This window comes from Myxine glutinosa, chromosome 10 (assembly GCF_964187855.1).
Source record: "Myxine glutinosa chromosome 10, kmMyxGlut1.1, whole genome shotgun sequence".
Classification (NCBI taxonomy): domain Eukaryota; kingdom Metazoa; phylum Chordata; class Myxini; order Myxiniformes; family Myxinidae; genus Myxine; species Myxine glutinosa.
In genome coordinates this window covers 48,119,682-48,140,233 of record NC_136270.1, presented here as the reverse complement: position 1 = coordinate 48,140,233, position 20,552 = coordinate 48,119,682, and the positions used below count along the sequence as shown (strand labels likewise).

At 48.2% G+C, this 20,552-nt stretch overlaps 2 protein-coding genes across 7 annotated transcripts in view; one reads left to right on the top strand and one right to left on the bottom strand.

Annotated features, from left to right (window-relative positions):
- LOC137434509 (protein Jumonji) overlaps positions 1 to 19,329 on the bottom strand; it is a 181,737-nt gene extending 162,408 nt beyond the window's left edge. For all 6 annotated transcript variants that reach the window (XM_068127601.2, XM_068127604.2, XM_068127605.2 and 3 more), the window contains exons 1-2: positions 19,130 to 19,329; positions 14,172 to 14,416 (exon numbers count right to left, since the gene is read on the bottom strand). In XM_068127601.2, the coding sequence (XP_067983702.1) occupies positions 14,172 to 14,216 (45 nt within the window). In that variant the 5' untranslated portion in view covers positions 14,217 to 14,416; positions 19,130 to 19,329. The remainder of the gene's footprint in view (positions 1 to 14,171; positions 14,417 to 19,129) is intronic.
- Positions 3,724 to 8,402, top strand: LOC144894034 (uncharacterized). Its single transcript, XM_078785617.1, has 2 exons — positions 3,724 to 7,418; positions 8,180 to 8,402. The coding sequence occupies exon 1, from the start codon at positions 6,106 to 6,108 to the stop codon at positions 7,039 to 7,041; it is 936 nt and encodes a 311-aa protein (XP_078641743.1). The 5' UTR covers positions 3,724 to 6,105; the 3' UTR covers positions 7,042 to 7,418; positions 8,180 to 8,402.
- Positions 19,330 to 20,552: the final 1,223 nt, after the last annotated feature.

The following is a 20,552-nucleotide window of genomic DNA, read 5'->3' as shown; positions in this document are numbered from 1 at the left end:
ATGGAATCATTTAGATCCTCCACCTCCCCTTCTTTGATGCGGACGTGCTTGTACTCAGTTGCATCAGACACGTCACTGACAAGCAAGTGATGCTTTCCCATTGGCATCACACAGTGGATCTTGTGGGTGTTTGGTACAGGAATTGGTGCTTTGCAAGTATGCCTCCAAACCTTCTCTTCTCTTCAGAAATAAACATAATGTCAATGGTAGGATTTCTCTGGACTGCTACTTCATAGAATGTCATTGGTGTTGATGCCGTTCCCTTGCCGCTCCAAACAAATCTCCAAACTGATCATGTAGTCTCCATTTTCTTCAGCATCATTTTCCTCATTTTTTAAAATGAGGATCTGTATTAATTAAACTTAAAACTTATTTTGGGGTTCTAATTCCTATTAATAAGAATATAGATACAAATTAAGATGATGTATTCATAACACCACTTTTCTGCAAGTGTTCAAAGCACACTGATGTGGCAGAAACCATTTCATTACAAACGCCGTGTTGGACGTACAGGAAAGTATGGTGTTGGACGTGCAAAAAAAGGTGTACGTCCAACCAACCTTTTTTTTCTTAATTAAAGTGAATTTAAATAATCTAATGTACTGTCTATGTCGAGGGTCTAAAACTTGCTGTGCATTGAGATTCTCACATTTATTGGGTATTTTGTCTTTTCACAAGATGAAAAAAATTACGTTTTTTTGTGTCAGACGTACATGATCGAAGTGTTCATAAAATTAATTAGCAATAAATCAAAATAGAAAAAGTGACATTTTCTGATGTCTGATCATGGATACCTTTACATATACTGCTTCCATCTACTATGATTACAGACAGAATTCAACCTGTTTTTTTTTTTCTTGAAAATGAAAACATTCATAGGCACATACATCATAGTGGTAATTATTTAGCTAAGATTAAATACTTGGATTTGTAAGGATCTTGTGACCTTGAACTTGGTCCAGTATATTCATTACCTAAATATTTTGCCAGTCATATCATTACCTTTAAAATGATGTTACTTTGACCAATTTGATTATTTTGAAATTTTGACCCACTGGTTTACTTATTTACAGAATTGCCCATTTTCAATAAATTTGTAAAAAGTTCTAAAAATATATTTTCACTTGGTCATTATGGAGTATTTTGTGTTGATTGGTGACAAAATCTAAATTTAATCCATTTTAAATACAGGCTGTAACAACAACAAAATGTGAAAAAGTCAAGGGGTGTGAATACTTTCTGAGGGCACTGTGTATCAGGAGCACCATCGATGACAAGCCATTATTACATCCATTAATTTTATTAAAGATGAGTACACTTTTACTAACAAGCACATTTTAATTATCATTTCGGAATCACTATAACATTAATCCCTGGTGTTGGGCTAGCGTGCCGGCTTAGGATCCGAGGATCCTGGGTTCGAATCCCGGTCGATCGCTGAATTAATGCCAGGGGGGTTGACTCAGCCTGTCATCCTTCCGAGGTCGGCTAATTGAGTACCAGTTCACTGGTAATTCCCTGCTTGTCGTTAAAAAACACCTTTAGAGGCCATTTTTCCCCGCAAGCGGGGGTTGGCCTTTTTCGGGAACTGTGGTTGTTGTTGTTTTTCGGTCCCCTTTTTGAAGCAATGTTTTACGGCCGGATGCCCTTCCTGACGCCAACCCTTTTTGCCGCCTTCAACGACAAGCAGGGAATTACCAGTGAACTGGTACTCAATTTGCTGACCTCGGAAGGATGACAGGCTGAGTCAACCCCCCTGGCGTTAATTCAGCGATTGACCGGGATTCGAACCCAGGATCCTAGGATCCTAAGCCGGCACCCTAGCCGCTAGCCCAACACCAGGGTTTGTCGTTAAAGGCGGCAAAAAGGGTTGGTGTCAGGAAGGGCATCCGGCCGTAAAACATTGCTTCAAAAAGGGGACCGAAAAACAACAACAACCACAGTTCCCAAAAAAGGCCAACCCCCGCTTTGCGGGGAAAAATGGCCTCTAAAGGTGGTTATTTTTTATATTTTTTAATCACTATAACATTAGGATCAAATTAACTCATTAGTATATAGCCAAAAAGAAAAAAGGAAAATCAAAGTATTTCAGCACTGGACTGATTTAACAGCATATTACAATAGCACATTAGTCTACAATTACTAGGCCTACCTTGCCTTAGTTGACATAAGAACAACAGAATGTTTGAACATTCGAAAGAGTTCTAGTGGTCAAGTAAATAACTCAATTGAAATAAAATGGAGGTTTTAAAAACTGTAGGAAAAAAAAACAAAAAAAAAAAAAAACCTTTTTTGGAAATTTACGTCCGTTGATGCATCAACTTTTACACAACGGTATTTAACACGTTAAACTAGTTATTTGTTCCTGTTGGTGTCCACGTTAAAGCATGACGCCTGTAGAGATATCCAGACAGTCGCATAAGCCCGCATTGCACTTCACGCATGTGGGCTAATTATATTTTAATATTGATGTGCAATATTTTATTATTGATGTGAAATATAAAAAATATTCCAGGGTAGGTGGAGCTCCTTAGCCTTGGTAGGCAGTCCAACTCGGAAAAGGAAACTCCGATTGCAAATCCACCTGCTGCCTTGCAAGGTACATCTCTTTAGACAAAGGCTAGGCCCACTGCTGATTCTGTGGTCGTATCAGGGAGGGCATCCAACCACAAAACAATGGCGAAGCAGCCATTAAGTGAATCACGGCTTACATATGTAAGCATGGAAATGGCCGTAAAACGAGGATGACTGACAATGACAATGATGATGATTAACAGGTTCCACAAAATATTGTATGACTTTTTATTTAAAAAAAAATAAAGCACACAGGAGGTTTGTGCATGTTAGGTATACATCTCATGAAATGGGTATTAATATTTTGCAAGCACTTTCACACCACAAAATAGAGTCAAGGCTCGTGGACGAAGTAGGACATAGAACGGATCAGGACGTAACGGAACAAAACGGACAGCATAAAGAAAGGGGGAAACACACAACAGCGGGGTTGTAGGACAAAATAGAGACTGAAACGATAAGGGATGTGAGGAAGAATGAGAACTAGATTTAATAAGGAAATAGACTTTCAGGAAGGAAAAACAGGAAAGTTGGAAAGAGATGGGGGGGGGGGGGGGGGGAGGGAAATGAAGGTGGGCAGTGCTTCTGGATTTTAGGTAGTTTCACCAGAAGGACCGCATGTATCCTGCAGAAACCCGGGGGGAGTGAGGAGTGGAGGAAGTCATGGCAGAGGGTGGAGGAATCAGCAAAAACGAGAGAAGATTTTCCAGGGTCAGAGAGATCATTGATGAAGATTAGGGATAGAACTGGGCCCAGAACACTGCCTTGGGGCACTCCAGCCTTGACAGGGAAAGGAGAAGAGAGGATTCCGTACAGTGCCACACATTGGCTACGAGAGTTAAGGAAGTCAGTAAGCCATGTGTGGAGTTAGTGTTGGATGCCATAGGCAGAGAATTTGGAGAGTAAGGCAGGAGGTAAGACTATCAAAAGCATAAGATATGTCCAGAGAGGGCCCTGGACTCATGTCTGACATTGAGGTCCTCCATCCATTGTTGGGCGAGTAGAAGCAGCATGTCCAAGATAGAACGAGATGTTAGTGACCTGGTCTGAATCCAAATTGATGATCTGAGATAACGATGTTGGAGAAAAAAAATTTTTTATGTCAACTGCGATAATACAGACTTGGCATTTAATATGGAATATTTTTTTGTGGGGGTGAACTTACTTTTCAAGATGACTTCGAACCAAAAGTTCATTGGAATTATGTTGAAATTATTGTAGATTTTGTTAATGTGACCTTTAAAAGAAACAAAAACCACATTTGACATTTCGAAGCAAATAAATTGATCCTTGAAAGTGATGTAAACTGATAACGAACTCAATTCACGGACAGTACTGTGTTAAACTTCTGTGCGTTTTCCAGAAGTATCTCTTTATTTTGCACATTAGCCAAAAATTTTTTTTAACAAAAACAAAAGCTAAATTATGACTGGGATTACGGACAGTAAAATTACAGTTCAGTACTTCGTGTAACCCCCACGAGCATTCAGGAGAGCACGTACACGTTGAGGCATGCTGTTCATGAGATTTGCCAAGGTTTGGACAGCAATCGCTTGCCATGCACTTACAAAAGCCTGCTGCAATTCACGCACAGAGGCAGGCTGCTGGTCCAAGTTGTCGATTTGACGTGTCAATTCTGCCCACAAGTTCTCTATCGGATTCATATCCGGGGACATGGCAGGCCACTCCATATGCTCTACACTACGGTCAGCAAGAAAGTGTTGGATCATGCGAGCACGATGAGGCCGTGCATTGTCATCTTGGAAGACAAAGTTTCCTCGAAACGCTGCACGAGCAAATGGAAGCAATGTTTCTTCCAGAATGGCCCTGTACTTGAACTGGTTCAGGTTTCCATTCAGAACAACCAGGTCAGTTTTGCCCCCTGCATGAAAAGCAGCCCAAACGGTCACCCCACCACCTCCAGCTTTGACTCTTGGCACTATACAATCTTTGATGTAGGCTTCATGCACTTGTCTGCGCACTCGGACGCGGCCATCTTGACGATAGACCAGAAATCTAGACTCGTCACTGAAGATCACGTGATTCCAGTGTCCTGGCTGCCATTGACGGTGCTCTCTGGCCCACTGCAATCGGCGCTGGCGGTGTTGTCTGGTCAGGCGTGGCTTTCTCAGGGGACGCCTGGCATGATAGCCTGCTTGAACCAGTCGTTGGTTGACTGGCCTTCTGGATTCAGGCACATTTGTCAGTTGCTGCCACTCAGCCCTAAGCCGATTGGCTGACTTGGTACGGCCATTGCGGACTAACCAGTGCAGCTGGCGATCATCCCTCCTTGTGGTTCTGCGGGGACGGCCTGGCCTCGGTAATGGAGTAGCGACACCCCTCTGAGCATTTCGTTTCAGGATCTTTGACACCTGACCTTGAGTGATACCATACTGCCAAGCAATAGCACACTGTGTCATGCCGTAATTTCGTAAAGCCACCACTCCATGACAAACAGCATTGTCGAGTTGACGGACCGTCTCCAGAGGAAGCGGCAATAACTTTTGGAGATGTGCAGCAGTTGTTTTCCACTAATACAGAACGCAACAACCCTTGTATACCCGACTGTGAAGCCAATCATCAAATGCACCTGTCCGTACATTTTGCCATGCCACCTGTGATATAATCCTGTTGTTGACTTCTTGCTGCGACAGACAATCAGTGACATGGGTCTTTTAACAAATAAATCACCAAAGTGTCAAAGAAACTCACCAGATTGATATACTGAGTTAAGAAAGTAAACCCAAGTCAAGAAAAAATATATATTCCATATTAAATGCCAAGTCGGTAGATTCCACAACCTTGCTTGTGATTGGAAGCAAGCTGTTAGGTCTGTAGTTAAGGGGATCTGTTTTCGTACTTTATGTAATGCAGTGATGTTGGCTGACTTGCAAGAAGATGGATGACCTAGGGTAAATGCTCAGATGAAAATGGCAGAAAGATGATGTGCAAGAACAGCAGAGGTTTTCAGGACACACAAGCTGATGCTGTTCTGTACAGTTGCAGAATCGGTCGAGAGTTGAAAGAATCTTCTCCACTTTCTCAGGTGCAAAAGACACGTGGTCCAGGAGCATTGTGGTGTGACTGGGTAGGGTGGGTACAAAAGAGCAAGGCCATAGGGACTAGATTTGGAAGCAAACAGAATTGTGGCATTTCGCCTTCTCACAAGCCGAGTCAGCTGTGATACCATTTGAAGAGGGAAGGCTGGAAGGGGAGCATACTCCAGAGACAGACTTAACAAGGTGCCACCAAGTATTAGAGGAAGGAGAGAAGTTTGAAAGTTCCATTTTGAGTGGGGTGGTCCACAATTTTTTTTGTTGTTGTTGAAATGTCATGTTCTCACCCTCCAGAACTGTTCCAATACCTAAAAAAAAAACTGCTGGTAAAATAAAAATGAAATTGAATAATATTTATGGGTAGCTCATGGTCATCAGTTTCCCAATATGGTCTTACAGTAACGTCTTACAATACCATGGACACTGAAACAGTTTCTGATTGCCGCATACTTTTACAAGAATTTTAAGTTGAGTTATGAATACCCTGCATGCCTTGTTGATGTTTTATGAAGGAAAATATGTTTTGAGGGGTCTATGCAGTATGCATTGTACCCTGTCGAGTAGGCTGGCCGAAGCATGTGTGTTAATTGAACAAGGACTGGGCACCGAACTGCTATTTCTTGCTTGTCGCCACCACATACTTGAAATTGTGATTGGAGCAGTGTTTGTAAGCTGCATGGGGCCCTCCTCTGGACCAGAGATCTTAATCTTCAAACGATTCCAAGCTCGCTGGGAATTTCTGGATCAGGATAACTTTGATAATGCAACCACAGATGAATTGGTTAGTGAATCCCTTTCGGACATCAAGGATGATGTTCTGCTTTCCGTTAGGAGTCAGGTTGCTGAAATCCAGCCAAGAGATGATTATCGGGAATTATTGGAACTGTGTGTAATCTTTCTGGGTGGAGTTCCTGCAAAAGGAGTCCGGTTCATGGCCCCAGGACCCATGCACCATGCCCGTTGGATGTCAAAGGTCATCTATAGCCTGAAGGTTTGGATGTTCAGAAGTCAATTCAAACTCACTAGCAAAGAGCAGAAAGGACTGAGAGACATTGCCATCTTCACCATCCGTATTTACATCAGAGCATGGATGACAGCTCCTCTTGCGGCTTCTGCCCCAAACAGTGATTTGCTTCTTCTAAAATCTCTGGTGCAGTACAAAGATGTAAACCAAGCAATTTCGGAGGCAGCAACCATAAAACTAGCAGGCCATCTGTGGTACTTATCAGAGGACCTGATTGGTCTTGCATTTTTTGACAAGAATGCGCCTGCAGCAGTGAAACAACAAATGATCCTCGCACTGGAGAATGAAGGACAAGAAGATCCTCCGAAGCGCATCCAAGTTGATCTGGGAAATATTCAGGAAAGTGGTTTGGAAGACTGTTACACAGAAATCCCACATGCTTTTTGAAAAGATGGACCTTCCTGACAGTTTTCTGGAAGCAGACCCAGAGACTTGGGAAGACCGAGATGATTTTAAAGCAGCGTGTGAGACTGTGAAGGCCATGAAAGTGGTAAATGACCATGCGGAACGAGGAGTTGCACTAATTCAGGAGTTCAGTGGACTGCTGACACATGATGAAGATCAACTTCAGTTCCTGCTGCAGGTTGTGCAGGAACACAGGAAAACATTCTCTGACAGCAACAAGAAGACTAACTGGAAAAGACTGAATAACCAGCTGGTAGATGTGTTTAGAATTTGTATGTATTGTATGTGTAATTTGTGTATTGCGTTATATACCAATTTCACCTGTATAGTGTATAGACTATATACGGTGTGTTCAAAAAGTATCCGACCTTTATTTTTCGTGCGTAAAAAAAAAGAAGCTAGGGAGGCGTTGATTGGTGCACGTATGTAGGCGATCCTAATGCGCACGCGTGAATTTTTTCCCACCTGCAGAAGCTGTCATTCGACGGCAGACCGCCGATGAGTGAGGACATGTAAGTGAGCGCCGTCGGATTTTCGTTTTTGACAAAATGACGGAAAAACTTGAACAACGCTACTGCATCAAATTTTGTGTTTCATCAAACTTGCATCAAAACTGCAACTTGGTGTCTGGGTCGTACCCATAAACCCAGGACTCATCGCCAGTGATCACTGTGTTGAGGAAGCTGGGATCGCTGTTCACAGTCTCCAGCATGTCCTGTGCGATCTCCAAACGGAGTTGCTTCTGCTCAATCGTTAGCAGCTTTGGTACGAACTTCGCTGAGATTCTCCTGAAGCCCAAATCCTCCTTCATAATGGAATGAACGGTGTTGAATCTTGCGGATCGTTTCCACTTGGGAATCGCCAAGCTTTACACAAAATTTGATGTAGTAGCGTTGTTCAAGTTTTTCCGTCATTTTGTCAAAAACGAAAATCCGACAGCGCTCGCTTACATGTCCTCACTCATCGGCGGTCTGCCGTCGAATGACAGCTTCTGCAGGTGGGAAAAAATTCACGCGTGCGCATTAGGATCGCCTACATACGTGCACCAATCAACGCCTCCCTAGCTTCTTTTTTTTTAACGCACGAAAAATAAAGGTCGGATACTTTTTGAACACAGTAGTATACTGAAATTTCAAGTCAGTTGAGCTACCTCTGAATATTAACATAGATCCCTAAAACTTTAGTGTTTTTATGACAAAAGGAACAATTATGGATGGTGAGAACATTAAAAAGTTGTTACAATTTTTTTCTCATATTATTCTGGACCACCCAAATTTTGAGGTTGGACAAATGTTGTTTTCTGGCTCTCCTGAATGGACTCAAGCATGTTGTGTGCTTTGTGGAATGATCAGAGAATGCCTTCCGATGGATTTGCCTTCCAGAAGGCAAGTTCTTAAATGTGGTATAAAGTTAGTAAATATGCCAGTTTATTTTTTATTTTAAATGCCTGTTTCCTGGCCACATTTTATCATATGGCAATGACAAAAGCAAAATATATATTTTGCAAAGCCAATACCCAGACCAAATTTGAAAAAAAAAAAAAAAAAAAAAAAAAACTTTTCATGCCGTCGAATGTTAATAAAAGGTACTTTTCAAATTGTAAACTAAAAACAATGCCATTCATTTCGAGCACACACAAAAACAGGAAATATTCGAAAAACAATTTTGCACGAGTGGAAAGAGAATGATGTTTTGTGTTTAAAAATAAAAAGTTCATTTTGATGCAAAACAGAGCGAGGTAAAATTCTCTAAACATTAACCTGGTTTGTCTGCAAGTAATTAAACATCAGCATTCAACAAACTATCACTATCTCATTCCAAAGTTCACAACTGGACAAAAGGCACTGAACTTAACAGGATACAAAAAGTCAAGAAAAACAAATAAAAGATAGGCCCGATTCAAAAGCCACTCACTGCAAAGTCAACAATTTCAAACTATTAAAAGGCCAATGTGCAACAAGACATGAGTTGGCAATGTATTGGCCTAATCACAAGTGTCTCAAGTGAAAATTAATAACAAGTCTACAATCAATATGATGACCAACACGTTATTTCTATAATTGTAGTTTTGAATCAGTCAAAGTCAGACAGATTCGTCTGAAGTCAGACAGACCCTTCAAGTTTAAGGTATACTAAAATCACAGAAATCATGAAACCATTTCCGCAAAATTAGCCTGCATGTAATGGAAGTACTATACATTTGTGATACGCCTTTACTCATATAGGTTAGGTGGTGTATGGTACAGTACAGTGTGACATCAACGCTTGTACATCAACGATTCGATACAGAACACTGTTTATATACATCTGTGTGATGTTTGTGATAAAAGTGGAGGAAGGTAAAACAGGGATATTTTATAATGCTGTAGCAATTCTTTAACCTGTGTAGAACGATCGTAAGGGTTGGAGACATTTACACTAAATTTCAGATATAGGAATAGTCACAAACAAGCATGAACAACTTGGAGAGGGAGGGACTTTGGTGAATGTGCTTTCACTGAGGTTATACAAAAGGAAAGGTGTGTTGTAGAATAAGAAGCATAAGAATAAGAAGAATAACAATAAAAAGAATAAGAATAATAAGAATAAGAAGAATAAGAAGAATAAGAAGAACAAGAAGCATAAGAAGACTAAGAATAAGAAGACAAACGGTGTTTTTATAGGTATCATGATCAAAAAGATGACAACTCTGTCTACCACTCGCTTAATTTCAAAATAAAACTCACGTTTGGAATTCACCTGCCTGCCGGTGTGGATCAAATGAGAAAACGAACCTCAGGATTTTGTGCCATTTGTATATAAATTGACAAAACTAAGTTATACATGGATGCAAAATTTCCACATTTGTATATAAAATTATTTGATGTTAAATGGAGTAACAAATATCACCCCCTTGGGTTGAAAGAAATTTCACCTTAGTTGCCCCATTGAGTGAGGAGATTATTTAATATTTTCCTTCAATCCAATATGACCACACATGCCACACCAAGTGACCGATGACTTTTCCGTGATCAACTTTTAATTGTCATGCCAAGTTAATGACACAAAGTTTTAAGTTGATCGCTTCGGTGGTTTGGGAGAAGATGTCTTTTAGAGGTTTTAGGTGAAAATCAATATGGCTGCCAAAACATGCGACCTTAAATTTAATATTTCAATACAAATTGGTTATATATCATGTGCATGCAATTTCAGATTTTTAGGATAACGCATTCAATTAAAACATTTATGGCTGTTATACCACTTCACAGATAATGGTTCATTATCATGCTTTTCTTCCCCCATTGGAAGTACTTGACAATGTCCCAAGCTTCAAATTTTTCCATTCAATGGTCTCGGAGAAATTTATTTTTTAATTATTTGCGTTTAATCCAAGGTGACTGCCATACCACGTGACCTATGATGTAATAATTATCGTAAAAACATTCTACGTGGGTGTCGCTCCTACCCTGAAAGTTTTGTCTCAAAGATGTGGTTGCATGAGAAAAAAGGTTTAGCCCACACGGACGACATATGTACGTACTAAGTACGGACAGACAACCCAAAAACATGCCTCCTGCCACCTTCAGGGGTGAGGCATAAAAAAAGTTGTTTTGACCCCTGGGACCTCAAGTCTTCACCCCCTGCGGCATGAACTGGGGTCCAATCTAAAAACAAATCTACATGTTTCACGCATCCCCCAATGTCGATTGTATATACAAAGCTTCATTTTTTTAAACTAGAGGTACCCGTGCGGGAGGCCAGAAGCAAACAGACAATGCAGAAACGGCGAATGCTAAAGCATGAAAAGAATAAATTCCACATTCCTGTAGCACCTTCAGTCGCACGTCAGACATGGACAGCAACTTCGTGAAGGACTTCCATGAAAAACGTACCCGTTGGCAAACAAAAGCGTACGTTTGTTCCATACCCAGTCAAAGGAGAATCTGCATATGGCGATCCACGAATTCACGTTTAGAAGGTAGAAACCGTCACGGCATTTCGTCATTCACTTGAACTCGATATCTTTTTTCATTCCAAACAGCATAACTCCAATCACAAATTAAATAACATTAATAAAAAAAATAAACTTTTAACATTCGTGACATAAACAAATATTTAAAGCCTGATGTGATGTTCCGTACGGTTGGGTGATTACAATTAAGAATTCAAAATCGTAATTGTATTCACTCAATTCCAATCATCAATTGATACTTTAACAAAACGATTAACATGATTAACGTTTAAACATTATTATTGAATGACGGTTGTATTTGGATATTATCAAACCCGCACATTGCCGTAATCTGTCCACTTCCGCATTCGAGGCAGGTTCATAATTGTCATCCAAATCTAAACAGTATTTGTAGAATTTCAATAAAAGCCACATCACTGTTCACATCGGTAAATATTATTCCATCGTGTTTGGAAAAACTGGAAAATTGGAAAAACAATATAGCCTATTTTACTCCCAGGGGTCCCAGGAATACCCACCCAAAATATTGTTGCGATCGGTTGAGCTGTTTTTGCGGTACCTTCGAACGGACAGACGGACATTTTGTAAATTATAATAAGACTAGTGGGGTCACCCGTGGGAATCCCACGGGCATGGACGTGTGTGACATTTCGACATCTTGATTTAGATGCTGCACATTAAATTTTACAAAATGGTTACTGGCAATTCATCAGATGCAGAAATGGTGTAATAAACACAATTTATTTATTTCACATAATATGCGACCCCTCACTCCTCTCCACTGCCACTCCTCCTCACTGCCACTCTCCTCACACTCCTCTCCAATACCTCCTCACACTCCCCTCCAATACCTCCTCACACTCCAACCCCTAGCTCCTCACTCTCCAACCCCTAGCTCCTCACTCTCCAACCCCTAGCTCCTCACTCTCCAACCCCTCGCTCCTCACTCTCCAACCCCTCGCTCCTCACTCTCCAACCCCTCGCTCCTCACTCTCCAACCCCTCGCTCCTCACTCTCCAACCCCTCACTCCTCACTCTCCAACCCCTCACTCCTCACTCTCCAACCCCTCACTACACATGCTGCAGTGGAGAGCATTGTACACAGGGGAGAGGAGGAAAGAGGGTGGAGGGTGGAGGGTGGAGGGTGGAGAGTGGAGAACCCGCCTTGACTCTTGTTCATTTATATATTTGAAAGTATCGAAAACACTTCGCTTTACAAAGTAGAAGTGGATTAAACCCACACACAACACACACACGTGTGTATGTGTGTGTATATATATATATATATATATATACACACACACACACACATATGCACATGTATACACATTACACACACACACACACACACACACACACACACACACACACACACACACACACACACACACACACACACACACACACACACACACACACACACACACACACACACGTTTAAAGTGTACGTGCCCCTCCGTCCTCCCTCCTACTTCCCCCGCCCGGCAACGCCTGGCACTTCTGCTCAACTAATAAAATAAAAACGAAGAAATCTCTCAGCAATTTCCCGTCTGTTAATTTATATATTTTACAAATGTGAATGACACGTCCATGCACACGTGAAATGAACACGTGAACCTTTACTTCCGGATAATAATGTTGAATGAAATAAGAACGAAGAAATATATGTCGGCATCATTGTTGACGTTTTTGTGACGACTGTCATCAATCGGAAAAGTAATATAACTTAACGGAAAAGAAAAAGCGAATTTTTAATACATGTCGACATTTTCCCCGAATGTTATTTTAGGCGGTGTATTTTCGTGTATCACCATGGCGCGATTTTTAGAAATATATTTCGGCAATTTCCCATGTGTGCGTGAATGTTCTCAATTATTTCTGACACCGAGTCTAAAACCATCGATAAAAATTAAATCAGATGGTGAATTCGATATAAAATCGTGAGGGTGACCCTCAATGAATGGGCTTTAGTTTACAGGCCTTTGAGAATTCATTTCGTTCTATAAACGGAAACTTTCATCGGATTTTCTTCCCGTTTTTTTTCAACCGAGTCTAAAACTATGTTAGCGACTGTTAAAAATGAAATGATATATCGAATTAGAATTGAAATAAACCTGTGGGAGAGAGAAAGACAGCACGGGCCTAACTAAACAGGCCTCAAAGCTATTCGAGTTAATAAAATGGTGGATATTTGTTTACATGAAGCCTCTCCAAGAATGGGTGGAGCTGTGGGTGGAGCTACACTGCAAACGGCGTAAACCACACCCCGGACAGACAGACAGACAATCACCTTCGCCTATTATTATAATAAGATGTTCAAAAACATGCCTGTAATTACATTTTTGGGTATTTGACCTTTGACCTGCACCAAGGTCCCAGGGAGCGGAGCCAAAAATTACACTGCGCTCACACCTCACCAGGTGGTGATAATAACAGGTTTGTGCACAACCGTTTGAGATAGCGTGACGGACACAAACAGAGCAGACACGATTTTTATATTTAAGCATGGGGATAAAAAGACCACAAAATAGGCATGCCTGTTTAAGAATTGCAGATGGAAAAGTTTAAAACATTTACCGATAAACACCTCTTCAAATACAACCAAATTGAAAAAGGACCTCAACTGACGTATAATTAAAGTGCAGTACAGCGGTGAGAAGGAAATGCAATATTTGAAAATCTTACACTATCAAACTTTGGATCTGAGCGAAAGGATAACATTTACACTTGGGCAATAACACCCAGGCTTAACGAAATGAACACACAAGCAAAACAGGTTCCGATAACACACGAGCCTTAACACTTGTATTTAAATAAATAAAAAACCCTCACAGGAAACAACAACATATGAAAAATGAAATACATTTCAAAAACCCTGTTACCTCGAAAGATATGTTGCAGCTACTGTGAAAATTTAAAACTTTGAAGTAAACGAACCGTAACGCAAAAGACTTGAACAAAAGGCATTTCTCAAACAAACGTTTGCTGGTTCTGGTAATGGTAATAATGAAAGCAGAACATACAAAATGCTGGACAGCAAATTTTACACAAACATGATTTGTAATCCAAAGCAGGCTTTTCTGCAAAGGAAAGGAAAAGGCAACAACAGGTCGACTTGCGAGAAAAAAGTAAATAGCAAAGGCCAGGTGGAGCGACTCACCAGTCGTTTCTTGCTGATGTGCCTTTTTGGTCTGTCTTTCGTCATGTTCAAACTGCAGCTTGACTGCGGAGTTGTATTTGTGTTTTTACAATATGCTTGTTGCACTTTGCTCCTCCCACGCTTGTATTCTCCACCCCAGGCACAAACTCCCCTGACAATTAGAACTTGTAAGTGGTTCAAGCCAGGATGCCTGGCAGGGAATGCAAACAGCCGGGACGGCAAGGCCACATGCCACCCCTTACGCCCTAAAGAGGACATAAAAACACAAAAGGGAAAAATTATCAATCCAAGGAGGATGCTTTGAGGTTGGGTTGTGGGGGATGGTGAGGGGTGGTGTGAAGGTTGGGCAGGGGTGGGGGAGGGAGAGAGGGGACGTGTTGGGGCGAGGGAGAGAGGGGATGTGTTGGGGGGGAGAGAGAGAAGGAACGTGTTGGGGGGAGGGAGAGAGGCGACGTGTTGGGGAGTGGGGGAGGGAGAGGCGATGTGTTGGGGGGTGGGGGAGGGAGAGGCGATGTGTTGGGGGGTGGGGGAGGGAGAGGCGACATATTGGGGGGTGGGGGAGGGAGAGAGGCGACGCGTTGGGGGGAGGGAGAGAGGCGACGCGTTGGGGGGAGGGAGAGAGGCGACGCGTTGGGGGGAGGGAGAGAGGCGACGCGTTGGGGGGAGGGAGAGAGGCGACGCGTTGGGGGGAGGGAGAGAGGCGACGCGTTGGGGGGAGGGAGAGAGGCGACGCGTTGGGGGGAGGGAGAGAGGCGACGCGTTGGGGGGAGGGAGACAGGCGACGCGTTGGGGGGAGGGAGAGAGGCGACGCGTTGGGGGGAGGGAGAGAGGCGACGCGTTGGGGGGAGGGAGAGAGGCGACGCGTTGGGGGGAGGGAGAGAGGCGACGCGTTGGGGGGAGGGAGAGAGGCGACGCGTTGGGGGGAGGGAGAGAGGCGACGCGTTGGGGGGAGGGAGAGAGGCGACGCGTTTGGGGAGGGAGAGAGGCGACGCGTTGGGGGAAGGAGAGAGGCGACGCGTTGGGGGAGGGAGAGAGGCGACGCGTTGGGGGAGGAAGAGAGGCGACGCGTTGGGGGGAGGAAGAGAGGCGACGCGTTGGGGGGAGGGAGAGAGGCGACGCGTTGGGGGGAGGGAGAGAGGCGACGCGTTGGGGGGAGGGAGAGAGGCGACGCTTTGGGGGGAGGGAGAGAGGCGACGCTTTGGGGGGAGGGAGAGAGGCGACGCTTTGGGGGGAGGGAGAGAGGCGACGCGTTGGGGGGAGGGAGAGAGGCGACGCGTTGGGGGGAGGGAGAGAGGCGACGCGTTGGGGGGAGGGAGAGAGGCGACGCGTTGGGGGGAGGGAGAGAGGCGACGCGTTGGGGGGAGGGAGAGAGGCGACGCGTTGGGGGGAGGGAGAGAGGCGACGCGTTGGGGGGAGGGAGAGAGGCGACGCGTTGGGGGGAGGGAGAGAGGCGACGCGTTGGGGGGAGGGAGAGAGGCGACGCGTTGGGGGGAGGGAGAGAGGCGACGCGTTGGGGGGAGGGAGAGAGGCGACGCGTTGGGGGGAGGGAGAGAGGCGACGCGTTGGGGGGAGGGAGAGAGGCGACGCGTTGGGGGGAGGGAGAGAGGCGACGCGTTGGGGGGAGGGAGAGAGGCGACGCGTTGGGGGGAGGGAGAGAGGCGACGCGTTGGGGGGAGGGAGAGAGGCGACGCGTTGGGGGGAGGGAGAGAGGCGACGCGTTGGGGGGAGGGAGAGAGGCGACGCGTTGGGGGGAGGGAGAGAGGCGACGCGTTGGGGGGAGGGAGAGAGGCGACGCGTTGGGGGGAGGGAGAGAGGCGACGCGTTGGGGGGAGGGAGAGAGGCGACGCGTTGGGGGGAGGGAGAGAGGCGACGCGTTGGGGGGAGGGAGAGAGGCGACGCGTTGGGGGGAGGGAGAGAGGCGACGCGTTGGGGGGAGGGAGAGAGGCGACGCGTTGGGGGGGAGGGAGAGAGGCGACGCGTTGGGGGGGAGGGAGAGAGGCGACGCGTTGGGGGGGAGGGAGAGAGGCGACGCGTTGGGGGGGAGGGAGAGAGGCGACGCGTTGGGGGGAGGGAGAGAGGCGACGCGTTGGGGGGAGGGAGAGAGGTGACGCGTTGGGGGGAGGGAGAGAGGCGACGCGTTGGGGGGAGGGAGAGAGGAGACGCGTTGGGGAGAGGGAGGGAGGCGACGCGTTGGGGGGAGGGAGAGAGGCGACGCGTTGGGGGAGAGAGAGGCGACGCTTTGGGGGGAGGACTGAGGCGACGCGTTGGGGGGAGGAAGAGAGGCGACGCGTTGGGGGGAGGAAGAGAGGCGACGTGTTGGGGGGGAGGGAGATTGGCGACGTGTTGGGGGGAGGGAGATTGGCGACGTGTTGGGGGGAGGGAGAGAGGCGACGTGTTGGGGGGAGGGAGAGAGGCGACGTGTTGGGGGGAGGGAGAGAGGCGACGTGTTGGGGGGAGGGGAGAGACCTGACCGTCCCGACCCGGCTCAGCGCTGTCCTGACCATCCCGGCGCTGTCCTGACCGTCCCTATCCGGCTCGGCTCTGTCCTGTCCTGACCGTCCTGGCTCGGCTCTGTCCTGTCCTGACCGTCCCGGCGCTGTCCTGACCGTCCCGGCGCTGTCCTGACCGTCCCGGCGCTGTCCTGACCGTCCCGGCCCGTCCCGGCGCTGTCCTGACCGTCCCAGCCCGTCCCGGCGCTGTCCTGACCGTCCCGGCCCGTCCCGGCGCTGTCCTGACCGTCCCGGCCCGTCCCGGCGCTGTCCTGACCGTCCCGGCCCGTCCCGGCGCTGTCCTGACCGTCCCGGCCCGTCCCGGCGCTGTCCTGACCGTCCCGGGCCCGTCCCGGCGCTGTCCTGACCGTCCCGGCGCTGTCCTGACCGTCCCGGCCCGTCCCGGCGCTGTCCTGACCGTCCCGGCGCTGTCCTGACCGTCCCGGCGCTGTCCTGACCGTCCCGGCGCTGTCCTGACCGTCCCGGCCCGTCCCGGCGCTGTCCTGACCGTCCCGGCCCGTCCCGGCGCTGTCCTGACCGTCCCGGCCCGTCCCGGCGCTGTCCTGACCGTCCCGGCCCGTCCCGGCGCTGTCCTGACCGTCCCGGCCCGTCCCGGCGCTGTCCTGACCGTCCCGGCCCGTCCCGGCGCTGTCCTGACCGTCCCGGCCCGTCCCGGCGCTGTCCTGACCGTCCCGGCCCGTCCCGGCGCTGTCCTGACCGTCCCGTCCCGGCCCGGCGCTGTCCTGACCGTCCCGGCCCGGCCCGGCGCTGTCCTGACCGTCCCGGCCCGGCCCGGCGCTGTCCTGACCGTCCCGGCCCCGCTCGGCGCTGTCCTGACCGTCCCGGCCCGGCTCGGCGCTGTCCTGACCGTCCCGGCCCGGCTCGGCGCTGTCCTGACCGTCCCGGCCCGGCTCGGCGCTGTCCTGACCGTCCCGGCCCGGCTCGGCGCTGTCCTGACCGTCCCGGCCCGGCCCGGCGCTGTCCTGACCGTCCCGGCCCGGCCCGGCGCTGTCCTGACCGTCCCGGCCCGGCCCGGCGCTGTCCTGACCGTCCCGGCCCGGCCCGGCGCTGTCCTGGCCGTCCCGACCCGGCCCGGCGCTGTCCTGCCCGTCCGACCCGACTCGACCCTGCCCGTCCGACTCGACCCTGCCCGTCCGACTCGACCCTGCCCGTCCGACTCGACCCTGCCCGTCCGACTCGACTCGACCCTGCCCGTCCGACTCGACTCGACCCTGCCCGTCCGACTCGACTCGACCCTGCCCGTCCGACTCGACTCGACCCTGCCCGTCCGACTCGACTCGACCCTGCCCGTCCGACTCGACTCGACCCTGCCCGTCCGACTCGACTCGACCCTGCCCGTCCGACTCGACTCGACCCTGCCCGTCCGACTCGACTCGACCCTGCCCGTCCGACTCGACTCGACCCTGCCCGTCCGACTCGACTCGACCCTGCCCGTCCGACTCGACTCGACCCTGCCCGTCCGACTCGACTCGACCCTGCCCGTCCGACTCGACTCGACCCTGCCCGTCCGACTCGACTCGACCCTGCCCGTCCGACTCGACTCGACCCTGCCCGTCCGACTCGACTCGACCCTGCCCGTCCGACTCGACTCGACCCTGCCCGTCCGACTCGACTCGACCCTGCCCGTCCGACTCGACTCGACCCTGCCCGTCCGACTCGACTCGACCCTGCCCGTCCGACTCGACTCGACCCTGCCCGTCCGACTCGACTCGACCCTGCCCGTCCGACTCGACTCGACCCTGCCCGTCCGACTCGACTCGACCCTGCCCGTCCGACTCGACTCGACCCTGCCCGTCCGACTCGACTCGACCCTGCCCGTCCGACTCGACTCGACCCTGCCCGTCCGACTCGACTCGACCCTGCCCGTCCGACTCGACTCGACCCTGCCCGTCCGACTCGACTCGACCCTGCCCGTCCGACTCGACTCTGCCCGTCCGACTCGACTCGACCCTGCCCGTCCGACTCGACCCTGCCCGTCCGACTCGACCCTGCCCGTCAGACTCGACTCGACCCTGCCCGTCCGACTCGACTCTGCTCCGTCCGACTCGACTCTGCTCCGTCCGACTCTGCTCCGTCCGACTCTGCTCCGTCCGACTCTGCTCCGTCCGACTCTGCTCCGTCCGACTCTGCTCCGTCCGACTCGACTCTGCTCCGTCCGACTCGACTCTGCTCCGTCCGACTCTGCCCGTCCGCCAGGTCGACTCTCCACGTATATAAATCCCACCTGTATACAATCTAGTTTCCTCTCCCGTTTTCTCATCTTTTCATCCTCTTCTTCCGACAATAAACCCATCTACTTATACGTATATTCACGTTCAACTGTACGTAACGTTCACGTTCGTTCCCTCCACCAGTCTCACTCCTTCCCCACATCTCCGCAGCTCTCATTTGTCCTCTCCCGATCAAACTTTCTTTTCACCAAACGCCAAGTGATCGCTTCAGGCTCACCTTGGGCCCCCTTTGAACAGCAAACGTCGGTGCGTAATACAAAAACAGGATCGCCTTCCCTTTACTTCTCCTCTTCCTTCTCCGTCCCTCTTCTTTCTCCCTCCTCCGGGGCAATTCTCGGAGATAACAGCCGCTGCTAGAGACGCCGGCGCCGGCACCAGCACAGGCCGCAAATCTCACCTCGCCGCCATGTTTTCTCTCTGCGAGGGACACGTGCGAGCGCCGTCACAACAGCCGCCTGCTCATCTGCATATGTTAATGCTCCTACGTCATATGCTAATTTTTACGTCATGACATGCAAATTTTTACGTCCTTTAAAGGTTCTCAACAAATTTAAAGCGCTGACACCGATTGTGTTATAGATTATAATGTGACGCACGTACCTACTCAACGACCATTGTACGCATCGTAACGTTCATATTACTGTTACACGAGCTTCTTGAAATGCTGTACGAGTACGGTAATGATAAAATAACAAAGACACGACAATTCTTACAAGATCATTGCACAAGTACAACTTTTATACCAATATGCTAACGTCAACACCCACATTTACACTTAAGGCGATCTTAAAATCGACATTATCCAAAAATAAATTAATTTACGCAATTATTGGCATCCAATCGCATCATTAATCGGTCTAATTTTTTAATTCGGCAATTAATTCGTCACTGCGTCATAATCTCAATTATAATGACTGAATGCGACGAAGGTTCGCGCAGAGCGTTACGTCATCATGTGTGTGATGCGCGCGTGAATCCGTGACGTCATTCTCGCACAGCACGCAGCACGTATGACGGTACGTGCTCGGTTATGGTAAAACCTGTCAAGGTGTGTTTTGTAGTTCTCTCATTCATTCACTTTGTCGTTTTTCATTGTCGAAAAGGTGCCTCGTTATATATGAGACGGCCGCGTGTTTCTCCAGGTGGCTCCAAGTCGCATCAGGTAGCACGGTTCACTTTGAGCTGTCTAGATTGGGTTCAATTCCAGGCGAAACTGTAAACTATTGGATCTTGTGTGTCGCAGGCATTGGGGTTCCATCACGAAGTGCTCTCTGCGTCGCACGGACGTTAAGCTGTCTGTCTCATCTGCTAGCATTTGCTGCTTGTGTCCATCAACGTCCATCTCGACCGACCCTACAAGAACACAACAACAACAACAACAACAACAACATGCATTTTAAGGCCATTTTACCTGCTAGAGCGGGGTTTAGCCTTGCGGTCCCCATGACAATCTTTTCCATTTTGCCCTATTTTCTGCATCTCTCCTTGTTAACCCCCTCGCCCGCATTTCTTCTTCCACCATCTTTAGCCAAGTCTTTCTTGGTCTTCCCCGTCCTCTACTTCCTTCTACATTCATTTCCATCACTCTTCTCAACCAGTCACTTTCATCCTTCCTCAACACATGACCAAACCATCTCAAC

What these genes read in the sequence shown, in the direction of transcription:
- LOC144894034 (XM_078785617.1), top strand. Translation starts at nt 6,106, where the DNA reads ATGAATACCCTGCATGCCTTGTTGATGTTTTATGAAGGAAAATATGTT.